This window comes from Thamnophis sirtalis, unplaced genomic scaffold (genome assembly GCF_051295495.1).
Source record: "Thamnophis sirtalis isolate CommonGarterSnake01/CBP01778 unplaced genomic scaffold, rThaSir2_p1.2 scaffold_2, whole genome shotgun sequence".
NCBI lineage: Eukaryota > Metazoa > Chordata > Lepidosauria > Squamata > Natricidae > Thamnophis > Thamnophis sirtalis.
The window spans coordinates 114,662,615-114,683,256 of record NW_028261382.1 but is presented as its reverse complement, the minus strand read 5'-3'; the positions used below and the strand labels follow the sequence as shown (position 1 = coordinate 114,683,256).

The 20,642-nt window shown below is 43.4% G+C and overlaps 1 protein-coding gene across 1 annotated transcript in view; it reads left to right on the top strand.

Moving 5' to 3' along the window:
* The window catches only part of COL14A1 (collagen type XIV alpha 1 chain), a 141,835-nt gene that overhangs the window by 117,891 nt on the left and 3,302 nt on the right, over window positions 1-20,642 (top strand). Inside the window, exons 42-45 of the mRNA XM_087703567.1 lie at window positions 864-899; window positions 1,279-1,345; window positions 2,038-2,226; window positions 17,579-17,656. Of these exons, the coding sequence (XP_087559693.1) occupies window positions 864-899; window positions 1,279-1,345; window positions 2,038-2,226; window positions 17,579-17,656 (370 nt within the window). The remainder of the gene's footprint in view (window positions 1-863; window positions 900-1,278; window positions 1,346-2,037; window positions 2,227-17,578; window positions 17,657-20,642) is intronic.

Here is a 20,642-nt window from a genome sequence, read left to right as displayed (position 1 = left end):
TGGCTCCCTCTCTCTGTAACATCATTCCCCCAGCGAATAGAATGGCCCCCACTCTAATACTCTTCTGGAAGGCTCTGAAGACCCAGTTCTGCCAGTGGGCCTGGGGAACCCAGAGCAGGATGGAGCCCATTAAATCACTAGTGTGATCTGCTGTCGCGGGGCAGGGAGATGGGAGGTGATTTTGTTATAGTTTACTATATTTGATTCTTTTTGTTAGTTTTTATTTTTTTAAATGGGGTCTAAATATTACATCTCATCACAAAGATACCATACCATAACTAATATTGCTAAACGTTGCAGTCATTTTTGAAGTGTATTGGGAAGTACAATCCCATCTTTCTTTCTTTGTTGTTGTTAGTTGTGAAATTGTGTCTGACCCATTGCAACCCCATGGACAACATTCCTCCAGGCCTTCCTGTCCTCTACCATCCTCTGGAGTCCATTTAAGCTCACGCCGACTGCTTCGGTGACTCCATCCAGCCACCTCATTCTCTGTCGTCCCCTTCTTCTTTTGCCCTCAATCTTTCCCAGCATTAGGCTCTTCTCCAGGGAGTCCTTCCTTCTCATTAGGTGGCCAAAGTATTTGAGTTCCATCTTTAGGATCTGGCCTTCTAAAGAGACTTGCAGGAGTCTTCTCCAGCACCATAGTTCGAAGCCCTCCATTCTTTGGTGCTCAGCCTTTCTTATTCTCCAACCTTCACAGCCACACATTGCAACTGGGAAAACCATCTTTCTTAAATAACTAATGTTGCAGTGAGGTTGAAAACCCATGACTTACACGTTGCCGCAATTATAAAAGCCAGTGAATTACAAAGGACTGTGGAACTTATTTACATTACATTTTGTGCTTCCCTCCATCCCAGGGACTTCCTGGAGTAAAAGGCGAGAAAGGCGAACGTGTAAGTGCCTTGATCACAGATTTTGTGGACAGCTTCTTTATTTTTAGAATAAAGTACTACTTTGGGAGGTGGGTTGTTTTTTTTTCAGGATCTTTAGGCGACAGTCCTATGTGTGTTTATATAGGAGTAGGTCCCGTGGGTCTTATGAGCAGAACACCAGAGGTTGTGAAACCAAGATAACCCAACCTTTTCACAGTTTAGTATCCTCCAGATGAGTTGGGATTCCTAGGAAGCCACATGGGGATTGAAAGTTCAAAGAATTGTACTCTCAACACATTTGGAAGAGGTCAAGTTAGTGAAGATGGATTGTTACGTGAGGAACATCTGTGTTTTATGCAGCTTATAGGAGCTGTTGTCTCACTATATCCTTAATGTACAGGGAGATCTTCAGACCCATTCAATGGTACGGGCAGTAGCTCGTCAGGTGTGTGAACAGCTTATCCAGAGTGAGTACAAAAAACACTGTACTATCATTTTTTCTAATAACTTGTAGGTTTTAGCTGCTAGATGTATTTGTCTATTTAAAAAAAACACATTTCTGTGGAATTTATTGGGCCAGATCCAAGGGTGGGCTTCAAAAATATCAGCAACAGGTTCTCTGCCTGGTTGCTGGGTGGGCATGGCCATGGCGGGCATGGCCTAGTAGGCCTCCTGCACCACGCTGGGGTGGACATTTTCGCCTTCCCCTGGCTCCGGAGGCTTTCCTTGAGCGTCTGGGAGGGTGAAAACTGCCTCTCCAGGGCTCCGGAAGCCCTCTAGAGGCTGGAAACAGACCCGTTTCTGCCCTTTTGCAATTCTGGGAGGCCTGTTTCCCCCCCCCTACCCGAGCCTCCGTGTGGGCCCTGAACTTACCTTGCATCCAAAATGGGCTGCATGGAGACTCCTGGGAGTGGTGGGGTGGGAGGGGAGGGGGTGGGCAGGGACAGCCAGGGGTGGGATTTGGAGGTTTTCCAAACCAGTCATAACGTTAACTATGAGTTCTCCCGAACCTGGGCAAACCCGTAGCAGCCCACCCCTGGCCAGACCCAACTCATAACTCTCAAACCGATGCCCCCTTATCCTTCTTATTAACATAGAACTCAATCAAGATAGAGTCCTCGGTTGAAGCTTATGTTCTCTGCATTTCTCTGCTTGGCAGCTCATCTGGCTAGATACAACTCCATCTTAAATCAGATTCCAAGCAACTCGATCTCTACACGAACTGTCCCAGGGCCCCCTGGTGAACCAGGACGGCAAGGCTTACCTGGGCCACAGGGAGAGCAAGGAGCTTCAGGAAGCCCAGGTTTCCCTGGCAATCCTGGCCAACCTGGAACACCGGGAGAAAGAGGTAAGTGGGCTATTAAGACATACATAAAGCTGGAGCTTATTACTAACCTTTCTACCAATTCTTCATACTGTTGACTCAGAATCTTGTCCACTGTCATTTTAGTTCATTGTTCCTACTCTCTCCGGAGTACTAGAAAAAATGTGCTCCATCATTTCATAAAAGCTTTCCAAGACTGCTTCTACACGTTACCATAAATAAGTTGAAGGGACACAGAGATTTCTACAGGTTGATCAAAAAAGTCAGCGGCAATCTTGTGATCAAAGCTCTGTATTGAAGGTAAAAAAGAGAGAGGAAGCTGTCACTATGAAGGAGGGTGAATAATTCATAACAATAAGAGTTGAGGAAAGAGAAAGCAAGCATTTGAAAGCTGCTACAGTTTTAATTTGAAAATGGGAGGTAATGAATAAATCTAGGAATTTGGTTTGCATGTGAAGATGAATAGCCTGCTCTTTTAGAAATAACTGAAGTTGGTAGCCATCCCCAAGGCACTTTTTCAAAAGGAGACTGGACTTCGTTTTTCCTTGAAGACATTTCGCTCCTGATCCAAGAAGCTTTTGAAACTGGATGAGAAATGAAAAACCTTCAAGGAAAAAACTTGTCCAGCCATCTTTTGAGACCACCATGACTAGATAACTGAGAATCTCCATTGACATGGAGTTGATAACCTGCTATCCAGTGGTGGGTTTCAAAAATTTTTAGAACCTCTTCTGTAGGTGTGCCTGCTTTGTGGGAGTGGCTTGCCAGCCATGTAACTGGGTGGGAGTGGCTTGCCAGCCATGTGACCAAGTGGGAATGGCTTGGCAGTCATGTGACTGGGTGGGTGTGGCCAACTTGCAAAATGTGATGAAACTCACTTAACAACGCTCTTTCTTAGCAACCAAAATGTTAGATCAGGAACTCTGGCATTGAAGTGTGCAAGTCTTAAAGCAATCAAGTTGCAAGACCCTTTGCACCCCTAATCCTTGAGAAAAAAAAACCCCAGAGATGTTCAAACTTGACAGCTTTAAGACTTTAAGGTTTAGATAGGACTCTTAGAGGTGGGCGGGGCGATTGGTGAGCCAGCCAATCAGTGAGCGGTGGGCGGGACAAGTGTGGTGCGGACGGGTGGGGAGAGGAAGCTGGAACTGGTTCTAAACGGCACGGTAGATATGTGGAACCTCCTCTATAGAAGAGATGAGAACTGGCAGGAACCCACCCCTGCTACTATCACATAAATGGAATAATGGATGGAAATTGAAAAAGGAGAGATTCAACCTGGAAATAAGGAGGAATTTCCTGACACTGAGCACAATCAACCAATGGAACAGCTCGCCTTCAAAAGTTGTAGGAGCTTCATCCCTGGAAGCTTTCACGAAGAGACTGGACTGCCATCTGTCAGAAATGGTGTAAGGTCTCCTGCTTGGGCAGGGAGCTGGACTAGATGACCTATAAGGTACCTTCCAACCAGTGGTGAAATTCATTTTTTTACTACCAGTTCTGTGGGTGTGGCTTGGTGGGCGTGGCAGGGGAAGGATATTGCAAAATCTCCATTCCCACCCCACTCTGGAGACAACCAGAGATGGTATTTGCCGGTTCTCCAAACTACTCAAAATTTCCGCTACCGGTTCTCCAGAACCTGTCAGAACCTGCTGAATTTCACTCCGGCTTCCAACCTTGTTATTCTATGTTCTAAATCTACTCTGAAGTGAATCGTTTACATACCTGCACACAAAGGCACACCCCACACCCCACATGTAAGTGTATGTATTCAGCAGCCCAAGCCAATTAAAATGCAAATATAGACCGTCTGGGAATTGCATTGTTTGGTTATTTTTTCCCCTTCACTTAATGTATTAAGCCTCTCATCTGGTATCCATGGGATTTGATGTCACAGAGTTGGGTCTGTTGAGGAAACCTTTCAGCACCCATCAAGACCACCCCCCAAAAAAAGTAAGAAGAGGGAAGATTTGGGTTTCTATGGGAAAGAAGTTCAAAGAGCTTCTTTGTTTGGCGGCACAAGAAAGAAAAGGGGTTGAGATTCGGAGGGACATGGGAAATTGAAAACCAGAAAGAGGCTGAAAGTTAAAATGGGGAGACTAAAGCAAAGTGGGATGCAACAGGAAGAGGATCTAAAGTGGCACTCTATGCATAATTTATATACATATAGTTAAGCTTGAAAGATCTGACAAACAGAGTAAAAGAGATGAATTGCAAAGAAGAAAAATTGCCACTTCAACAGTGGTAGCATTTCCCAAATAACCAATGCCAAGTTGGTATGTTTTCACGGAACCCACTGGAAAGTTAAGTTTGCAATAAATAAAGATAAAACAACATGGCACTGAAGTTCTCCTGTGCAAAATCTGTCAGCAAAATTGTTTTCAAAGTTAAAGAAAAGGAAGGCGTTTTGGCAGAATTTAATTTCTCCTTTGGAACTGCTGACAGAGGGATAGTTCAGGCTGAGAATTTTATAGCCAGTTCAGGGGTGGGTTGCTGCCGCTTCGCTTTGCGTGCGCTTTGCCTGCAAATTGTTCTGTGCATGGGCAGAACATGAAAAAAAATAACAAAAAACAAGCTGGCAATGGCAGCGGGGACCAGGGAACCGGTTCGGAGGCGTGGCCAGCCTGTTGTCCCTACCGGTTCGGTGACCCAGTCCCAATTTCCACTACCAGTTCACTTGAACCAGTGTGAACCAGTAGCAACCCACCTCTGAACCCATTGTGTTAACAAAGAGGATGGTCTACTTGGCAGTACAACCTGCTGCTTCTTTGTTTTAATAATAATGGATTGGTAGACTCAGGCTACCAGATTTGGGTTGCAGAAATCCGGGCTACCACTCTGCTACCATCATACCAATAGCATTTGGATTTATATACTTTACGTCGGGATTTACAGCACTCTCTGAGCAGTTTACAATATCAGGATATTGCTCCCAACAATCTGGCTGCTCATTTTATCGACCTCGGAAGGATGGAAGACTGAATGAACCTTGCAACCTGTCAGGATCGAACTACAGACTATGAGCAGAGTTTGCCTGCAATACCACCTTCTAACCACAGTGCCACCAGGTCTCCTCTGCCACCATGACAGCAGAATTACAGCTGGCTCTATCTCTTGGTTGCTATGTTGTGATTGTTTTCAAAACTCCAGGCAAACAATGATTTGGAGCAAGAGGATGGGACATCTGTTTGCAACATCTGTTTTTTATGGGGGAACAATAGATAACTTGAAGTTTCACAAAGCTTAAGTGGAGATATTTGGAGAAGAAGAAACTATTAGCAAGACGTAGGAATGGCAATGCTTAGAAGATCAACCACATGCATATTTTTTTCACTTCCACATGTGATTATGGGGACATTTAATACAGGTCTAGTCTGGTCCAAGAAAGCCTGTTTGATGTAGTGATTAGATGCTGGACTAGTAGTATAGAAACCTGAGTTTCAGAAAGCCAGCTGAATGATGGGGCCAATTCTTCTCCTTCAGTCTTAGGAGGAAGCCAATGGAAAACCACTTTTGAAAATGTTGCCAATTACGAATAGTACATGGAAGGTTTGAGAGTTGGCTGCAATGGAAGCAAGCTTACATTAGCAGTTTCAAAATGTGATTGGATATACCTGGTAATGAAACATTAAGATGAATAAGATTCTCTGGATATTTCATCTACTTCAACACCACTTCATCACCTACCAATGTCTTTGCCTTAAAAGATATGGACGTTCCATCAAACTGATATTTCAACGTTCACTTTAAGAATGTCCTTAACAGGATGTCCATGGCTTCCCTATTCTCAATTCATCCTCATTTCAGTGTTTCGGCAGATTACCAAATAGCAAGATTTAGATTAAAGCTTTGACGGTGAAAGTGAATTATAACCTGCCTCTGAACACTGTACTGATAGATCCAAAAAAGGTTCCTGATTGTGTTAGTAAGTGGAGAGGATTTGCTGGCCACATGCAGCTCATCAATTTGAGGTCCAAATTTCTAATAAACAAGAAGATAAATCTTCTAGTGCAGATACACAACAAGCTATATTTTGTAATTTCATTTGAATTTTCAAAGAGATTTTATGGCAATGTATCTGGAAGAACGACATCTGTTACCATAAGATTTCTATCTTTCCACACATGTACAATCAACTTGGACAGCATGGAAACTATCTCCACCTTTTCCAATAAGACATTAGTTTATGTGGGAATAAGGAAAGGATTATCAGAAAGGATTGCAAACAGATATCTTTTTAATGATTAACTCCAGTTTCAAGCCAAGGACATTATTTGGCTTTGATGAGTACACTAAGGGCTGTTTGATGAGTACACAAAGAAGATGAATTCACAACAACAACAACAAAATTGCATTGAATTCCTGTTTAATTACCTAGGCATTCAACCATTTTTGGTCACATTAATAATTGTAATGTATTTGAAGTTTTTGCAAAGCCCCCCCATGCGTTTGAGATTTCAGAAGGTGGAGTCCTGTTCAATAAACCTGCAACATTTTTGTGACTGAACGGCGTGGCAGCCTAAGTGGTGAAGATGCTCACCTCCCACTTGGAAGGCTGAGAGTTTAATCCTAGCACTGGCAGATGTATCCTGGGACACAAAGAAAAAAAAATGTGCTGCGAATATAGGCATCGGGAAGGACATCCAGCTAGTAAACACTCAGTTCAGTGGTGAAATTCAAATGTTTTATTACCGATTCTGTGGACGTGGCTTGGTGGGTGTGGCAGGGGAAAGATACTGCAAAATCTTCATTCCCTCCCCACTCCTGGGGGAAGGATATTGCAAAATCTCATTCCCACCCCACTCTGGGGCCAGCCAGAGGTGTTATTTGCCGGTTCTCCAAACTACTCAAAATTTCAGCTACCGGTTCTCCAGAACCTGTGAGAACCTGCTGAATTTCACCCCTGGCTCAGCTCCATTCAGTTGCCCTGACTCCACCCCAATAAAAAAGGATTACAGGGTGATTAAAAGGGTTTTTTTTGTGACTGAATTAAGCAATCCTAGTAATAAATAAAGAGTTGACACTAATAGCCCTATAGGAAAAAGACAAGGGAAATGACTTAATTTCCAAACTATTTCATGTGTCCATATACAGTACATGCATTAGTTAAGAATCAAGGTCCCGAATACTGTCCTGAATAAGAGCCGAGGTGGCGCAGTGGTTAGGGTGCAGTACTGCAGGCCACTTCAGCTGACTGTTAGCTGCAGTTCAGCAGTTCAAATCTCACCGGCTCAAGGTCGACTCAGCCTTCCATCCTTCCGAGGTGGGTGAAATGAGGACCCAGACTGTGGGGGCGATATGCTGACTCTGTAAACCGCTTAGAGAGGGCTGAAAGCCCTATGAAGCGGTATATAAGTCTAACTGCTATTGCTATTGCTGTCACTTTTCAGTCACTTTGGACAGATTCAACCTAAGAATGAGAAATCTTCTGACAGTGAGAACAATCAAGCAATGGAACAGTTTGCTTACAAAAGTTTGGGAGCTTCGTCACAGGAAGCTTTCAAGAAGAGACTTGTGAACTTGCAGTGAGCCTTTTGAAATAAATCACTGGCAATTTCTTTGAAGAGTGATGTTTTTTAAACATTACCTATTCCAGCATTGCCCTTTATCACAAAGCTCTTAGTTCTGGGCTGCCACCATCTGAATCTGCAACAAACAGGACAAGAAGCAATGGGTGAAAACTAATCAAGGAGAGAAGCAATCTAGAACTAAGAAGAAATTTCCTGACAGGAAGAACAATCGATCAATGGAACAGCTTGCCTTCAGAAATTGTGGATGCACCAACACTGGAAGTTTTAAAGAAGAGATTGGACAGCCCTTTGTCAGAAATGGTATATGGTCTCCTTCCTGAGCATGGGGTTGGATTAGATGACCTACAAGGTCCCTTCCAACTCTGTTATTCTATTATTCTATCTGATGGATGTCATTTCACTGGTTCACTGACAAAAGGGCGAACGACAAAAGCGCGCCCGACTAAACTGCGGTGACAAAACTGCGAGTTTTGTCGCACCGACGAATGAGCGGCAACAACAGCGCAGTGACAGAAGCGCGCTGTAAACCTAAACCTAACCCTAAACCTGAACCTAACCCTGAACCTAACCCTAAACCTAACCCTAAACCTAACCCTAAACCTAACCCTAAACCTAACCCTTACCTTAACTTAAATCGCACTTCTGTCGGCGCGCTGTTGTCACCGCGTTGATGACGTTGCGTTGATGATGTTGCGGTTTTAGCGCTGCGGTTTTGCACGCTTTTGTTGTGTGTGCATTTGTCAGGTCACACATTTCACCAGGACTGTTTCAGTGACTGCTTCTCTGAGATGTTCTAAGGTCAGGTTTGTGTTATCAGTATCTAGCCAGATCTCTATTTTTTTCTCACACACTTTTTTTTGGGCAGCTTTTAACTTTCCCAAGCGTAAAGATATTCTCCAAAGACTTTTATCTTTTCATTCTGATGGTAAATAGCAAAAGCATTCATTCCGTCCAAGTTTCCTTGTTAGATTTCTCAATGTGTTGTAAACAAAAACTTACAGATAGTCCTCAAAGTATGATCACAAGGGAGACCAGCATTTCTGTGGTTTAGCAAAGCAGTTGTTCAGTGAGTCTGGCCCCAATTTGACAACTTTTTTTTTGCCATGGTTGTAAAGTGAATCATTGCAGGAGTTAATCACGTGGTTATTAAGCGAGTCTGGCTCTTGATTTTGCTTGTTGAAACCTGGCTTGGAAGTTTGCAAATGGTTATCATGTGACTTCAGGATGCTGTAACCATTGTAAATACCGGTTGGTTTTGACCCTAAATTTTGATCACATAACTCTAGAGATGCTGCAGTGGTTCTAAGTGTGAGGACCAGTTGTAAATCACTTTTTCCAGTGCCATTATGATTTCAAATGGTCATTAAATGGTCTCCTGCTTGAGTAGGGGGTTGGACTAGATAACCTACAAGATCCCTTCCAGCTGTCTTATTCTGTATTTATTTAGAATGGTTGTAAATTGAGGACTATATCAATGAGTCTTATGTCTAACAATCTTCTCTAAGCTATTTAGGAATTGGAATGGAATGAGTAGGTCATCTATTTCAAAATAGATGAGAGATTATTCTCTTGACCAAATATGTATGCTTTAGGGAAATTTTTGGCCTCTGAATCAGTAAATTGAGAAGGCAACCAGAAGGATTGATGAGAATATAACAAGCAATGCAGCTGGTTAAGAGTTGAAGATTTGGCTGTTGGTTAAATTGTTCTAGGAATGGTGTTTTATCCAGACAAATCAAATTCATGGGAATTTGATTTAGCCATTTATTATTTAATCTTTCAGATGCTACCTGCACCCTTAAGTCAAAGTAAAACCACTATATTTTTTTAAAAAAATCAGCTCCACAAACAATGAAAACAGTCGCAATGAGAGCTTCCTTTAAACTTCAACCATCTCATTCGTCTTTAATTTTACTCCTAATTACGTAGATTTTCCCCAATTTGTTGTTGCTGAAATAACAGACTGTATAAAATCAGTAAAGAAGGAGAGGAAAAAAAATCCCCAAGACCTATTTCTTTCTGCTAATGAAATCTTCACTCTACTTTTGCCCTGCTTTGTGCCCTTAACAACTTTTCTTGTTGAAATTATTTCATGAAAAATCCCGTTTTTTGTTTTAGGGAAGAAACTCACAGTAAAAATAAAAGCTGAGTGGGAAACTCTGTTTGCGTGCCGAAGGTATGAGTTCAAACAACATTGGCATAACAACATTATTATGTATTGGCACCTTTAACACAGAGCAGAAACAGCATTAATTATGCTGTGGTTTCTATGTGCTGGAATTTGCTTTCCAGTTATTCCCCCAGAGAGCTTATGATTGAATATGTCACACATTAATCATAAATACTAAAACCAGAAGAGTCAACCAAAGACTCTCCTCCAATTTCCAGGGATGCAATTCTCCTTTGTCCTTGAGACTAGAGGAAAGAGCCACATTGGCGTAGCGATGAAGATGCCAGCATAGAAACTAGGAGCCGGGCCCAAAGTCGCCCAGTTGATTTTCATGCTCAAGGGTGAACTAGGAGTGAGAGTCTCCTAGTTTCTGGTCCAGCATCTTCACCGCTACATCAAACAGATGTAGCAATTGTGTAAAACACCTTCCATGAGGTCATTGTTCCTGTCAAGATTGAACCGCTTTGCTTCCTTCAAACCCTATCGCTATTCAACTTGCCAATAAACTGGGGGGAGGGAAGAGTGGAATAGAACACTAAGTTATGCCACAGAGCATGAGAGCCTGGAAACCATCAAGGTCACCGCTGCAGGTGCTTGAGAAGGAGGTAGACTGTTCCCATAACAAAAGGATGTCTCATCATTGGGCAATATGGAAACCTAGGGGTGGGAAGAAAAGGAAGCCGTTATTTAAATAGCCACGCATTTGTGCAGGAAATCCAGAGCTGGTTTTGATACTTCAGTACCAAAATTGTGTATCCAATAATGTACTTTTGGGAATCATCCTCCGCCACAAAGAGAAATGGTCAGAGAGGCATAAAACCTAATGGCCAGATATGAGGAAGGGGTTTTGAAGAGGACAGCTATTGCCCTCCTGCAGGTTTCTCTCATAGACAGATTGGGATGCTTGCTTTCAAGATGGCTTGTACTGTTTTCATTGGGAAAATGCTAGTTTCCTACTAAATCCTTGGGATCTATCTTCTGCCAGATGACCAGTTACAAGATTAATAGGAAATAAAATATGATAGGAAATTTGGGTTAAAGCAGAGCGTGTGTCCACTGTGAGATTGGTTCTGAATGTTTGATTCTGCGTGGCACGACATAACCACGAACGTCAAAAGCGCGCCGACAACACCGCGGCGCTAAAACCGCGATGTCAAAAGCGCGCCGACAACAGCGCGCCGACAGAAGCGCGATTTAACTTAAGGTAAGGTTTAGGGTTAGGTTTAGGGTTAGGTTTAGGGTTAGGGTTAGGGTTAGGTTTAGGGTTATTTTTAGGGTTATGTTACAGCGCGCTTCTGTCGGCGCGCTGTTGTCGCGCGGTTTTGACGGTGCGGTTTTGTCACCGCGCTTTAGTCACACGCGCTTTAGTCTACCGCGGTTTTGTGGTGGAACCTGATTCTGAACATTTATAGCATTCATTGTTTTCCCTTATTACGATGATCTTTCTTCTTCTTCTTCTTCTTCTTCTTCTTCTTCTTCTTCTTCTTCTTCTTCTTCTTCTTCTTCTTCTTCTTCTTTTTCTCTTCCTCCTCCTCCTCCTCCTCCTCCTCCTCCTCCTCCTCCTCCTCCTCCTCCTCCTCCTCCTCCTCCTCCTCCTCCTCCTCCTCCTCCTCCTCCTCCTCCTCCTCCTCGTTCATTGGCCTTCTACCTTAACTTTGCCCAAAGTTGAAGATGAATTGGCTAACAAATAAGACCATAAATAAGCAATCAAGTAAATAAATAATATGGACACTCCTTGTTTGACTTGGTCATTTCTACCATCAGGATGTGGATTTCTGTGGTTTACCCAGGAGAGTAGCTGACATAGCCACATTGTGTGAATGTTGCTAGTATCCCTCACAGTATTTTCAACAGCACCGGGCCAAAGGAAGAAGGCCAAGATAATTATTTCTTTTCCACATGTATTAAATACTCTTTTTCAATTTTTTGGAAGGATGTTAATTTAGTCCAGCTGCTCCCGCCCTTATTCTTCAGAATTTCAGTGTGTCCTTTGAATCTTAAATTGCAGTGAAAAACCATGACTTCAGGTTTCCTTTAAGCCTGAATACAATTAGGTCTTTCCAAAAAAAAAAAAAAAAAAACCCCTGGGAAACTAGCCTAGGATCTTGGCTTGATGATTGATTTTCTTCTAATTGCTTTATTAATCTTATGCCAAACCACCTGATTATTTCTTCTCTCTGAAACAATGCTAAATATTCAAGCCTCAGTCTTAGCTTCTGGCCAGAGGAAACTCTGGAGGTTGTGACCTACAAACCAATTTAGATTAGATTTTAAGCCAACAATCCATGGAAACATTATGACTTCAATTTAAGTACAGTTTGGCTAACCCTTGAATTGGAATTTAGCCCTGCAGTCTTCTCAGAGTTTATTCCACCAATGCCTACGTTTGATTCAGCTTTTAGTCTCAACTTGTTCATCTCTCTTGGGTTAGCTACGTGGATATGACAAAACTTGGAGGAAAAGGCCAAATTGTAACTTCCCATTTATCAGAGACCCTCGTTGAATTTCAAGCGTCTGTCTCTGGATGCTTAAAATCCTTTGTGGTGAGCAGGGTTTGAGCAGTGGGATGGCCCACCATAGCAATAATATTTATCCTTATATACCACTTTATAGTCTTCTCTAAAGTGGTTTACAGAGTCAGCAAATTGCCCCCAACAATTTGGGTCCTAATTTTACCCACCTCGGAAGGATGGAAGACTGAGTCAACATTTAGCCAGTGAGATTTGAACTGCCAAATTGCAGGTAGCCGGCAGTCAGCAGAAGTAGCTTGCAGTACTGCACTCTAACCACTGTACCAATGAGGCTCATATGGTTAGTGTTGTGGCCCGCTAGCAGCCAGCAAAGATGGCAGCAGATTCGGACAGTGAGGAAGTTGGGGATGAACATGGGCCAGTCCTGCCTGGAATCTGGGGAAGGCTTTGATGAGGGCTCTGTGTCGGAGGCAGGGGGGGGGGCAGAGCCTTATGCCAGATATCAGCTGCTTTCAGAGGCAGATGAACAGCTGGAGCCTGTTCCCAGTGTGTTGCATGTGCAGGGTTCCCAGACGAAGGGAACAGCTAAAGAACAGGGGTAGAATTGGGAGTAAGGCCACAGGTGGACGATGAATGGCCCCTCCCAGAGGAAATAAAAGAGGAGCCAAAGGGGAGTGGAGTTTGCAGGAGACAATTAGTTCGCTTAATTGGTTTGTGACTCTCCGAGACAACCTTGCAAAGTTTTGCAGATATCGGCCTGGCAGCTTTCCAAGCCAGATAAGGTCTGTGATAGTAAATCCTCCCTTGAAAGACTTTGCTGGATGTGAATGAGCAGAATTCATAGTAAATTAATAAAAGGGGTTTTTTTTTGTCAGGACCAGGAGTTTTGCTTCATGCTCTTGGGAAGCCTTGGTCAGAATAGTTTGCCTCTTCATGATGCCTAACACGGAGCCAAGGTTCAGGCAGTTGCTACCCAGAGGGTAGTTATTACATTTATGTCTCTTCTAACTTTCTTCCTCCCGTTGCTTCTCTTGCTATGTTCTTCCTACTTTTCTTCTTTTACCTGGGGGAGAAAACGGAGATTTCTACGGTGGCAGGGGGAGAGAATCAGTTTGGCACCAGGCTAGACTCCAGGAGACTGTGAGTTCTAGCCCCACCTTAGGTATAAAAGCTGGCTAGGTGACTTAGGTATAAAAGCTGGCTAGGTGACTTTGAGCCAAGCCCCCAGGGAAACTGGGAGTTCTAGCCAGCCTTTGGCATGAAAATCCAACTGGCTGATTTTTGATCAGTTTCAATCTCTTTGCCCCATTTTATGACCTTTCTTACCACAGTTGTTAAGTGAATCATTGCAGTTGTTCAGTTAGTAACATGGCTCTTCAGCGAATTTGGCTTCCCCGTTGTCAGAAGTTCCCAAAAGGTGATAATATTTCCCAGGAATAGGAGTCAGTTGAGAAGCATCTGAATTTCGATCCCGTGGCCATGGGGGTGCTGTAACGATCGTAAGGGTGAAAAGTGGTCATAGGTCACTTTTTTCAGTGCCATTGTAACTTCGAATGGGCACTAAATGAATTGTTATAAGACGAGGGCTACCTGTATTGTATGTGTTCATCACCTTGAGTTATTTGTAAAAATAATAAAGGCAGGATATACATGAAGTGAAAACAACAAATGAAGTGAGAACAGGACAGAGAGATTAGCAGAGTGGGAAGGGACCTTATAGGTCATCTAGTCCACCTCAAGCAGGAGACACCATTTCTGACAAATGGTAATCCAATCTTTTCTTGAAAGCCTCCAGTGATGAAGCTCCCACCGCTTTTGAAGGCAACTTCTGTTCCATTGGTTGATTGTTCTCATTGTCAGAAAATTCCTCCTTATTTCTAGGTTGAATCTTTCCTTGGCCAGTTTCCATCCATTATTCCTTGTCCAGCCTTCAGGTGCTTTGGAAAACAGAACTTAGAGAAGCAGAGCACATAAACCCCTAAAGTAACAACCTGCCCAAAGCTCCTTCCAGCTCAGGGTCAGTTGGTATAAACTCGCTCGCCAGGAAACAAAAAGTAACAATCCAAGCAAAGGGAGGTCATTTCTAAAAAGGGCTTTTAAATAATTCCTTACTAGAAAAGCAGGCCAGCTGCAGCAAATTCTTCGAAAGCAATTAGCAATGACTTGCCAGGCCTGTTTTTTTTTTGCTGTTAAGCAACAAGGACCAAAGTGTGTGTAAGTGTGTGTGTGTGTGTCCTGAGCATGTGAGATGATCTAACTATGCAAGACCCATAATGGTGTCGTAATACAATTCAGGAAATAGGAATGTCTGTTTTTGCTGCTGCCACCGTTGCTTCAAGTGATAGTACCACATGGAAGCCCATTTGGGGGAAAAAATGTGTTGTCTTCCATCTGGTTTTTAAATCCAGGTTTTGCAAGGGGAGGGAGGAAATATGTCCAAGTGTATTTCAGAATTCCACGGCTGAGGAAGTCTCTTTCGAATTCAGCCTCGCTAAAAGTAATACTGATACAGCTACTTGACAGCCATTACAGAGTCATGCAGCCGCTGCAATTAGCAAAGGGTGCCCACCGAGTATTCAGAGAGAATAGCTAGTGGTTCTCTGGCAAAGTTGTTTTTATAAGCCGCTGATCCTGAAATGCCAGCTTTGATTCTGTGCGTGGACATGCGGTGCAAAAGGAGAAGAAGTGAAAGGACTGCAACAGGGGGAAAATGATGGAAAGGGAGCCATCAGTCAGCTCAGGTTTATAAAGCTTTGAAGTAAAGCATAGTTCTTACAACTGCCGACTTCGCATGTGGAAAATTCGGCGTCTTCGCTTTCCTGAATACTGCCTGGTGGCTGGACGTGCTTATGTGGATTTACTTTTGCTACGTGGATCCACCCTTCCTTTCTGCCAAGGAGACATTTGAGGCAGCCAGACTTCCATTCAGGCAGAGCTTCTGACAGAGCAGGGAAGTTGTGAGAGGTTAGAACAGAGGTGGGTTCCTACCAGTTCGCACCTATTCGGTAGAACCGGTTCGTCAAATCTACCGAACCGGTTTGAAGAGGTTCCACCAGTGGACCTGGAAAGCAGGCCACACCTACAGAAGAGGTTCCAAATTTTTTTGAAACCCACCACTGATCCTTGGATATGATTATTCTACACTATCATGCTCATGTTTATAAAACTCAGTGCCTCTGTGAAAGGTAAGGAGGACTACTGCGTTTGTGGTGCAATCAGAACATTGCGTGTGTTGAAGTTGTTTTAATGCAAACCAAAGATGCCTTTTAAAAAACAAGTTCACATCATACTCTTATGCATGCCAGTGCTGTGTGTGAGATAATTTAAGGTGGTTCTGACAAGTGTCGTCGGCATCTTCATATCCGGTCACATGGGTGGCAAGCCACTCCCATCTGGTCACATGGGCAGCAAGCCACTCCCACAAAGGAAGCCACACCCACAGAGTAGGTTCGAACAATTTTTGAAACCCACCACTGGGTTAGAAGTATCCCATTTTACAGTATGGTTTAAAGCAACAGGTACAACAACGTTACATGATTTATATATTGCCAACCTAACTATTAGAATTATATTCCTAACAAACACCACCGACAATGCTGCTACCCTACAAAAAGACCTTGATTATGTGTCAGAATGGTCAAACAATTGGCAACTCCAAATCTCAACCAACAAATGCTCTGTCTTACACATTGGCAGAAAATAATCAGAACACAAAATACAAGCTGGGTGGATATGACCTCATAGATGACCCTCACTCTGTCAAGGACCTCGGAGTACTCATCTCAAATGATCTTAAGTGTCGGAGCTCAATGTAACAGCATTGCCAAAAAGGCATTAAGAGTTGTTAACTTAATCTTGTGAAGCTTCTTCTCCGGTAATATTGAACTGCAAACTGGGGCATACAAAACATTTGCTAGACCAATTCTTGAATACAGCTCATCTGTCTGGCGTGACCCGTCAAAACTGCGCTCGACTAAGCCACGCCTGATTAAACCGTGTCGCTGACGTCATCAACAGGGCGACAACAGCCAGCGCGGAGAAAGAAGGGCGCTTTAAATAGCGCTTTGAAAGCAAGCTGATTCAACTTAAGATAAGGGTTAGGTTTAGGGTTAGGTTTAGGGTTAGGGTTAGGGTTAGGGTTAGGTTAAGGGTTAGGGTTAGGGTTAGGGTTAGGGTTAGGGTTAGGGTTAGGTTAAGGGTTAGGGTTAGGTTTAGGGTTAGGTTAAGGGTTAGGTTTAGGGTTAGGTTTAGGGTTAGGTTAAGGGTTAGATTTAGGGTTAGGTTTAGGATTAGGTTTAGGGGGGTTAGGTTTAGGTTTAGGGGTTAATTTTAGGTTTAGGGTTTACAGTGTACTTCTGTCTCCACGCTGTTGTCGCCCTGTTGATGACGTCAGCTACGCTGTTTAGTCGGACCCGGTTTAGTCGAGCACGGTTTTGTGGTGGAACCTCTGTCTGGAACCCGCACTGCATATCAGACATTAATACAATCAAACGAGTCCAGAGGTATTTCACGAGAAGAGTCCTCCACTCCTCTGCTCGCAACAGAATATCGTATGGCACCAGATTTGAAATGTTGGAACTTAGAACTACACCGTCTTCGATCCGACCTAAGCGTAGTACGTAAAATTATCTGCTACAATGTCCTACCTGTCAATGACTACTTCAGCTTCAACCACAACAACACACGAGCTCACAACAGATATAAACTCAAGGTAAACCGCTCCAAACTTGATTGCAGAAAATACGACTTCAAGTAACAGAGTGGTCAATGCCTGGAATGCACTACTGGACACTGTGGTTTCTTCCCCAAACCCCCAAGATTTTAACCTTAGACTGTCTACTGTTGACTCCTCTCCAAACCTTCAGATATTGAAAAAACTGCTATCTTATTTTCCCAAGAGCCCTCATCTGTAGACTAACCATACCCAGTGCCTTTAACTGTTCCTCCTACACTCCCTGCATATGGACCAAGACAAAGAGAGTCAGTGATGTCTCAAATTAGCAAAGCTATGCCATCCAAGGGGAACTGCAGCAGAAATCTAGTGTAAAGCAACTTTCCATGATGCTTATAGCCGCATAGCTTCCTGAATCATTTTTCTTGGCTTCCTGCTTTCCTTTTAATTAGTAAAAGATGCCCAAAGAGGAACACATATCAATCTTTCCCCCCTTTCCATCTATTCTGATCTGTCTTTTTCTTTAAACCAGGCTCCCCAGGAGAAAAGGGAGAACGAGGTAATCCAGGTATCGGAACCCAAGGCCCCCGAGGTCCTCCAGGGCCCGCAGGTAAATGAGATGTACTGTGGAACTCAAATATTTTGAGATAAGGACGATCAGTTGTTTCTGGAGACTACAACTCGTCCAGAACGCAGCCGCGCGAGCGATTGTGGGTGCACCTCGGTACACCCACGTTACACCTATCCTCCGCGAGCTGCACTGGTTACCGATCAGTCTCCGGATACGCTTCAAAGTGCTAGTCGTAACTTATAAAGCCCTTCATGGTATTGGATCTGGGTACTTGAGAGACCGCCTGCTGCCAATTACCTCCCACAGACCCGTTAGATTGCACAGGGTTCGGCCTCCTCCGGGTTCCGTCTACCAGCCAATGCCATCTGGCTACCACCCGGGGGAGGGCCTTCTCTGTTGCAGCTCCGGCCCTTTGGAATGAACTCCCTGCGGAGATTCGGACCCTCACCCCTCTCCAGGCCTTCTGGAAAGCCGTCAAAACCTGGCTGTGCCGGCAGGCCTGGGGTTGATGAGTTCTCCTTCCCTCTCGACTTGTATGGCTGTATGACTCTTGTGTATTTTAATTACGTGTATTGTGTTTGTATCCCCTTTCCCCTTTTGAGTTGTTCGCCGCCCTGAGTCCCTCCCGGAGAAGGGTGGCATACAAATAAATTAAATCTTAATCTTAATCTGCCATTCCTTTTTACAGGAAGGGCATTTCTTGCTAAGCCTTTTCTTCCAAAATTATTCCTTTCTGGCCTTCCAGCGTCGGGAATTATTTCTGCATTTTTAAAAAAAATTCGTGAATATGTAGAAATGGCTCGATGTGCAATTCGGGACATTATTACATCCACTTTTATTTCTTCATGAATATATGTGCCCCAAATGAGTTAAGCAAGTTTTAATGCGGTATGACCATTAATTTGCCCACAAACTGATATTATGTACAGTTAACATCAGTGGTGGGGTCCTCCTGGTTCAACAACTGGTTTGTTGATTGCACAATTTGTGTGTGCCCGCACCTGATGCGCGCTGCACGTGTGTGCACAGTTTGAAGGAATCTTCACTTCCGGGTTTCTTCGTAGGAGTAGCTCAGCTGATTTGCGCAGCAATCTGATCTGCCGAGCGAATCAGCTAAGAAGATAAAGGGAGGAAAATAGTGTGGGTGGGTGGGCAGGCCCATCTGATCATCGGGGCGAACCAGTTTGCTCCCAGGTGATCGTCGGAGCTACTGGTTTGCTCGAACCAGTCCTAACCGGTAGAATCCCACCCATGGTTAACATCTACCTACAATTATCTGATAGTATGTACAATGCAACATATGAAAAGGTTGGCGCCAGTGTAGGCATCTGTTCCCAAATCAATTCATAATTGTTCACTTTTCAACTCATTGTGTATGCCAGTCAATCTCTCTGGCTCTAGGAAACTTGTATAAGCACGGTAAATTTTAAAATTCTGCCATCAGTTCCAACTCTAAATCAGGAGTGTCCAATCTTGGCGTGTGGACTTCAACACCCAGAATTGACTTGAGGACTTCAACATCCAGAATTCCCCAACCAGCTGTCTGGTGAATTCTGGGAGTTGAAGTCCACAAGTCTTGAAGTTGTCAAGATTGGATACTTCTGTCCTAAATATTAAAGAGGGGCTGACTTTTTGCAATAGGGCAGAGATAAAATTCTTATTGTCACTTCTTGTACCCCAAAGGACCTCCAGGTGAGGGTCGAACTGGCACTCCCGGGCCTTCAGGGTCACCTGGTCCCAGAGGAACAGCCGGTCGCACAGGTCCTCCTGGGGCACATGGAACACCTGGACAGCCAGGGTACTGTGATCCTTCCTCTTGTGGCGGTTACGGAACAGGTGGTAAGTATTCTTTTCCAGCTTGGAATTTAGTTTGCCTGTATTTTTCCCTAACTGCCTTCAAAGCTAAGTGGTGTAGCAAAAGATTTTGGTGTTCGGTATTTGTTGTAGAAGAGAATTGCTGTTTACAAAACAAAATAATGCCTCCCTTTTATCGTTCAGTGTATTCCTCATGCATATTTGCAGCCATTGATGGAATCGTTACTATTTGGAACTGCCATTTTTATTTTTTTACTAGCTGATAACCCAGTGCTGCCCGAGTATTTATTTATCCCAACCCTCCCTCCCATTAATGTTGGTGCAATTTCTAATGTTGGTTTTACCCTCTTACCAGAGGGAAAGCCCCCCTTTTGGAGTACTGTGAAGCCATTACTATGGCAACTCCACTGCACTGTACAGTAGAAGCCATTTTAAGGCCGTACGGTAGAAGCCATTTTAAGGCCGTATGGTAGAAGCCATTTTAAGGCCATGCGGTAGAAGCCATTTTAAGGCCGTACGGTAGAAGCCATTTTAAGACACAACAGGCTGTATCTTAATAGAACACCCCCCATCCCTTCAACCAAGCAGAAATTTTGTTATGAATATATGTGCTGATTCCAACCATGTTGATGACTTGGTTACAATTGTGAGGAGAAAATTTCACAGACCTCTCTTTCTGATAGCTCTGTAATATACACCTGGATTGACATCAGGATGAATCTTGAAGCATGTTCAAGTATGGTGGATGAACTTTCTGAGCCAAATGTAAATCCAAAGGTTACTCAGGCAGGAATGGTAGTTGCATTAATTGTAGGAACAGAAAAAAAACTTTATAAAAGTGACATAAAATTAGAAGTATTTTGTTGTGTCTGTTGCCCTTATTATATTGCTATGCTGTCCAACTAATCTGTTTCATTCCATCTGAATGCTTTATTCATGTAATTCCCTTCTTCACCTCTTGAGCTGATATTTTATTTACTTCCCCTGAGGAGGAAAGAATAATTATCCAACTTTCGTATTCATGAGCTTTCAAACAGCATGGAAGAATGAACGTTACTAACTAAGTCTCTCATTAAGCAAAAATGCATAATGCCATAATGAATGGTACATACACCTTCCAAGAACAGACTGGCTATTTGTAGTGCATGATAATATCTTAATTTCTTCCCACTAAAGCAGTGGTTTTCAAACTACTAAGTGCCCTCAAAAA